The 6,028-nt window shown below is 42.1% G+C and overlaps 1 protein-coding gene across 1 annotated transcript; it reads left to right on the top strand.

Moving 5' to 3' along the window:
* The first annotated feature begins 286 nt into the window (after positions 1-286).
* Positions 287-5,599, top strand: MED10 (mediator complex subunit 10). The gene is made up of 4 exons (XM_090039159.1): positions 287-444; positions 1,925-2,008; positions 3,146-3,248; positions 4,764-5,599. Exons 1-4 carry the CDS (start codon positions 323-325, stop codon positions 4,857-4,859), a joined length of 405 nt encoding a protein of 134 aa, XP_089895285.1. The 5' UTR covers positions 287-322; the 3' UTR covers positions 4,860-5,599.
* Positions 5,600-6,028: the final 429 nt, after the last annotated feature.

Genomic DNA, 6,028 nt, shown 5'->3' on the forward strand with positions numbered 1-6,028 from the left:
GCAGCAAAGGCATAAGCCACCCCTCCCTGCTGTTGCAATGCGCATGCGCAGAGCCACCCCACAGGGGTGAAGCCTCCCACCCGCCGCTCCCTTCGGGTCCAACAGCGAGATGGAACACGCATGCACTCTCCGGAAGCCCCGGCCGCCGGGCAGGATTTCGCTCTCACCCTGTCGCCGCGCGCATGCGCCCGAGTGCGTGGCACGACCCCATCCTATTGGCTCCCGGGGGGAGTGGGCGGGGCTTCCCTCGTCACCGCCCACTCCTTTCTTCGCGCGGGAAGCGGAAGCGGTTCTTTGACCTGGAAGTACCGGTCGGGCGGTGATGGCGGAGAAGTTCGACTCGCTGGAGGAGCACCTGGAGAAGTTCGTGGAGAACATTCGGCAGCTCGGCATCATCGTCAGCGACTTCCAGCCTAGCAGCCAGGCCGGCCTCAACCAGAAGCTGTGAGCAGCGTTTCCCCGCCCTGCCTCCCCGCCCCCCACGTTCCGGTTTCCGAAGGGCGAATGCGTGACCCGGGGGACCCCGCCTGGACCCGGGGGTGCGGCCGCCCTCAAGGGTGTCAGTAGCGCCAGGCAAATAGGGGGATGGCGGGTCCATGTAGGTCTGGGGGTGTGGCCCTGCCCGTAGCTGGACCTCTGCGGTCCTGCTCTGGCATCTCAGAGCTCGTGGGGAGGGCGAGGGGCAGGGAAGAGCTCGCCCTCCATTGCCCCAGGGTGCCTGGAGGCCCTATCAGGGGTGCCGCGGGGTGCTGCACGCTGTCGATTCTGGTAGTCGTGCAGGCAGGATACGCAGGATGGGCCTGGAGATCTTGCATAGGAATCCATCATGGTAGAAATGCTCTAACCTGCTGTGTTGGCCTGTGCTCTTTGCAGCAGCAGAGCTGCTCTGGTGTTTTTCTGTGTGAAAGTGAAGAGCTGGCAAGTTGTTGGGTAAATCTGATATCTCGTGTTAGACCAATTTGTCTGCCTATGTGCTTAGAGCTACAAGACTTAACTGACATCCCTAAAATTCAAGAACTGGCATTTTCTGAGGGGTGCCTTGAGTCTGAAAAAGTTGAAAACCTCTGGTTTAGCTCTCCCTCTTGAGCAGAGGTTCCCAAATTTTTTCTTCTGTGTGCCCCCTTCCGGATTTACCAGCTGCCCATATACTCTGACCAGCATACATTTTATATTTTATAATCCCAACTATTTTTATAATGAAATTCAATCCACCATTACAGTTTCTCCTGCGTACCTCCCTGGAGATGTCTTGTGTAACCCCAGGGGTATGCTTACCACAGTTTGAGATCCCTGCTGTAAAGCATCTGTTGCCACTGGATACAGGGCTAGTGGAACCACTGGTCTGACGTAGTATGGCACTGATTATGCTCTTGGGAATGTCATTCCTGGCTGTAGATAATCTTCAAGGATCCCTCTTAATCCTCTGGCTTGTTTCTGTAGTCTTCTAAAGCAAGCAACCAAACAGCAGAAAGCTGGCAAGTACTGCAGCGGGGGGCTGGCACCCTGGCGCTTCTTGCTCCTCCTGACCACTTGTTCCCATGTAGTGCCTTCCCCCCTCTCCCCCGTCACTGTACTGTGCACCACCTGCCTTGCCTAAGCTCCCCTCACTACCTGCATTCCATCCCTTGCGCTTTCCCTGTTGCTCCCTTCCCCTACACTCTCCCCTGCACTGCACTCCCTCCACTCCACACACCACCCCCCTGCCTGCCACATGAGCCGTGCTAGCCCTGTCCAGAGCCTCAGCAGCTGCTTTCATGGCCTGTTCTCAGATCTAAGATGAGGGTTTTTTTCTTTCATGCTGAATGGGCGGGGGGTAGGGTTGGGTTATCATCTTAGACTCAATAAAAGACAGTGATAGTGTTGTTTTTTTATTGTAACGCCAGCTTTATTGGCAATGAACTTATGTTTGATTCTCTCTTCCTAGGAATTTTATGGTTACGGGACTGCAAGACATTGATAAATGTCGACAGCAGCTTCATGATATCAGTGTGCCTTTAGAAGTTTTTGAGTAAGTAGCCTTGCCTCTGGAGAGGTAACAGCTAAACAGCATCAAACCATTAGATGGATACCAGGCTACTGTTATGCATTACTATTTTTTTTCATTGATGTTTGCCTAATTTTTTAATTTATCACAGAAACATTCCTGAAGAGTTTGAAGGAACATGGCTAAGACAAATCATTAATGTGTGGGATCATTCTCAGATCTACTTTGTTACCTATATATGTGGAAAACTGAGGCTGAGAGAGAGTGACTAATTTAGATATCTGATATATAGCTTTTCGTCTGAACCTGATAGCATATGATTGCTGCAGAACTAGAACTGCATGTATATAAGGCTTAATGGCAGAGTTGTCTGATACGTATTACTGGACTTTAATATTAATTCTTCAGTTGCATAATTCCTAATTTTCTTAGCTTGTCATTTGGTATTGCTAAGTAAATGTGCTTCAACTGGATACGTTCAAACTTGTTTATGTTGTAGTCTGTTTCTTAATAGCGTGAAGCTTTTTTCTGTTTTATTTACAATTTCAAAATATTTTTTGTGGTAATTCTAGCAGTTGTTTCCATAGAAAATAGGGGTGGGTGGGTGTGTAGCTCTTTGAAAATATTATGCATGTTGATTTAATTTTAAGGTTCTCACTCTACTCATTTCCTCTGTTTCCTTGCTCTGTAGCTGTCCAGTTCTTCTCTTCTGCCAAACATTGTTCACCAAATGATTATTGGCTTTATTTACAGCAGTATTCTGTTTCCTGGGGTTAATTCCTACTGCTGCTATTGCTCTCTCCCTCTCTCTTTCCCTTCTTTTCCTTCCCATGTGGAAAGATCCACTTTAGATGTCTGTAGGAAATTGTCTTGGTGTACAATGCTAGTTCGCAGTAGTTTCTCCAGACTGTCTGAATGTTTTCTAAAGTCACTAGAAATGAAGAACAAATACTGCATTACCAGCCCAGCTGCCTCTGGTTCATCAGCAAGTACGATTTTTTTCATGGTTTGGAAGTGCCTGCCTTTATATCGCACTTTACACAGATGAAGAAACAGATTGTACCCAGTGCTTGCTTTTACTTGTGTTCATTTTTGTTGTGTGTGGTAAAGTTGAATTCTGGCCTGCATGGGACACTAATGTAATATCTTTCTTGTTTCCAGGTACATTGATCAAGGCCGTAATCCACAGCTTTACACTAAAGAGTGTTTGGAGCGGGCTTTAGCTAAAAATGAACAAGTGAAAGGAAAAATTGACACGATGAAGGTAAGATTAACCCTAATACTTTAAAACAGTATATGTCAGTATGGAAATATAAGCCTTTCTTTTTAAAAAAAATAAATAAAAAAAAAGTCACTTCTATTTGTAAGTCTTCTTTTACCTTTTTTTTCACTTTATGTATTGTATCTCATCACATGGATGACACAGGACCTCCAGTCCTTATGTCTTTACTGATGCTAGCACACTGTGTTTGCTTGTGACCTTTAAGTCTATAACAAAATTCTTAAGTCAAGCTTCAGTTCTTAAAGCAACAGCCTGTTTGAAGAGACTGCATAAAGCATAGACACAGAATCATGTCCTTTGCCAGAAACACTTCTGAGATCTACTGAAAAAAGGACTGTAAAAGAGCAAGAGAGATACTGCTTGCAGTATTTCTTGGACAGTGATTGTAGTCCCTTAAATATAACAGTAGTGTGCACATTCACTGCAATACACTTTGGGGAGGAGGAGGGAGAATCATGAATGACCTCTCTAGATGTTGCTTTCTGCTATGTGGCATCTGTTCTTAATTTTGTACTGGAAGAATTAAATATCTCAATTCCCCACCTATATTATAAAGGGCACAGTTTTTAAAACCCATAACTGGAACTGCAGTTGGTTCCATGTTATTTCCCTTAAACTGGAGTGTTGTTTTCCATATCTTGTTTAGATTCATTGTACTTATACTAGCAATGTGTGATTAGTATGATGTATGACAAGACAGTGTGTAGATTTTTTCAGTTGGTAGAGTTATGTATATGTTTTATCTGCCTTGAGTAGGTGAGACCATAACAAAGAGACTACTAAAAATGACTAAGTGCAAGTTAACTTTTCATTGAAAGAAACCATTTAAAATGTGTCTCTACAGTTTTTTTTCACTTTAGGTTCTTTTATAATAAGGTTCTGGGCAAATTGTTGCATATACCATCTTTCAGCAGTAAATTCCTATGATTGTGGCATGTAGTTTAGCAAGATTCAGAGCAAGACCATGCATTTTTAAGAATAATGTGGATTTTGATAGCTACCCAGAAGACTGCACTTCATGCTGCAGTATATAAACTGAAGTTGGGGCACTCTTTTTTTCTTTTCCTTCTCCTGGGAAAATGGTGAGCGCTTGTCTAAGCGCTTATACCTTTTAAACTGTTGGATGTGTGTTTTTTAAAAGAGAGGGGAAAAGAACCTATTTTTGCACAGAATACTAGACTAGGACCCATTTTATGCCATCATAACAACCTTAAGTTCAACTAAAGGAGGAGTGCATAGATTTGTAATGCTACTTGAACATGCTGTCCTCTGTTCATAACCAGCCATTGGAGATCACTGTCAACTAACACAAGTCCAGGAGTTCCTCTGCTGCTCTGTTACTGTGAATAATGGGTTTTGTAAGATTCATTTCCCAACTTGAATACACGGGGGTCACTGGATGGCAAAGTAGCTAGCTTATGTTTGCAAATATTTGTGTTCATCCAGTATCTCTGTTGGACTGGCTTGCATAAATAGTAATTTTTTCTTTTTTTCTAGAAATTTAAAAGCTTATTAATTCAAGAACTGACAAAGGTCTTTCCAGAGGACATGGCCAAATACAAAGCTATTCGAGGTGAAGATCCTCCTACTTAAAAATTCAGCCTTCAGTAGGTTCTAAAATATTCTCTGTATTTTTATGGAATTGATATTTCCTGTTCTGACTGGAGGGAGAGGGAAGCAAAGCCCTCCTATCAAGTGTGCTGATAAATGTGAGAGTCAATGACTATGAAGGAGTTGATTACCACTTATTCTACTTCTGAAGCCATTAAATTTTCCTACATATTTCTATGTATCAAAATATTGTAATGGAAAGTGTGTTTTCCCCTGAAATATTTGGGAACCATATATGTAACCTGGGAGCAGTGGTAAGTGTTTTCATTTCAAGAGCAAAGTTCATTACTAGAACAGAATAATGGATTTCAATTTCAGATGAGCTAGTGGTACAATGTGGTTTAATTAGCTGCTGAAAGAAGTACATTTATTTATTCTTGATTATAACTTAGGCTTTGGTCTGTTTCACACAAGGAAATAAGAAATAAGAGCTGATGACTCTAATTTTTTGACAACTGTAAAAGCAGCAATTTATCTTTTTGCCAAATTCTGCAAAACTCACTATCAAAGGCATTGGATTTATTGAACCACAATCACATATAGCCTCAAAAAAACTTGTCCTGTGGCCAGGGTGCCAGACCAAGGGAAAGAAATCTTTGTTAAGGGTAGCCTCAACAGCAGTGTGTCTATTTTGTACCATAATGTTTAGTGCATAAACACTTTTTTTTCACTTTGAATTGCATTTTCTGTAGGCAAAACATTAAATTTAAACTTTGAAATGAGTTGTGTGGTGTTTTTTTTTTTTTTTTATGTTTACCAGTATTGTAACTATTTATTTCAAGCAAAAATGGTAGAAAAATGTGTGCATGTGAGTTAGTACATCCTTTTGTCTTGCAATAGTCAAATTATTCTAGTACCTGCAAAAAGTCATAGGTTTGAACAGTTTCTATCAGAAAAAGCCTTAGTTCTTTCTTGGGCTTTGTTTCTTAAGTGGAAATGTTTTACTTTTTAATTTTCTTTAGGCAGGCAACTATATAGACTTTGGAAATGAATAATTTTGGAATTCATAAACTGCAGAAGTATTGGCAGCCATGGTCATCTATAGATGTCCCTTTCAGTTGGACAGACAGAATTGGATCATCATGTGACAGTACTTCACATAAAGAAGGCAAACTTTAGATACGAAGTTTTTGGTCCTTTCCATTATGAAA

This window comes from Crocodylus siamensis, chromosome 3 (genome assembly GCF_052110815.1).
Source record: "Crocodylus siamensis isolate JL-2025a chromosome 3, ASM5211081v1, whole genome shotgun sequence".
Classification (NCBI taxonomy): Eukaryota; Metazoa; Chordata; order Crocodylia; family Crocodylidae; genus Crocodylus; species Crocodylus siamensis.

Coding starts and splice junctions, on each gene's coding strand:
- MED10 (XM_090039159.1), top strand. CDS start 323: ATGGCGGAGAAGTTCGACTCGCTGGAGGAGCACCTGGAGAAGTTCGTG. Junction 445..1,924: donor GCCGGCCTCAACCAGAAGCT/GTGAGCAGCGTT, acceptor CTCTCTTCCTAG/GAATTTTATGGTTACGGGAC. Junction 2,009..3,145: donor GTGCCTTTAGAAGTTTTTGA/GTAAGTAGCCTT, acceptor TCTTGTTTCCAG/GTACATTGATCAAGGCCGTA.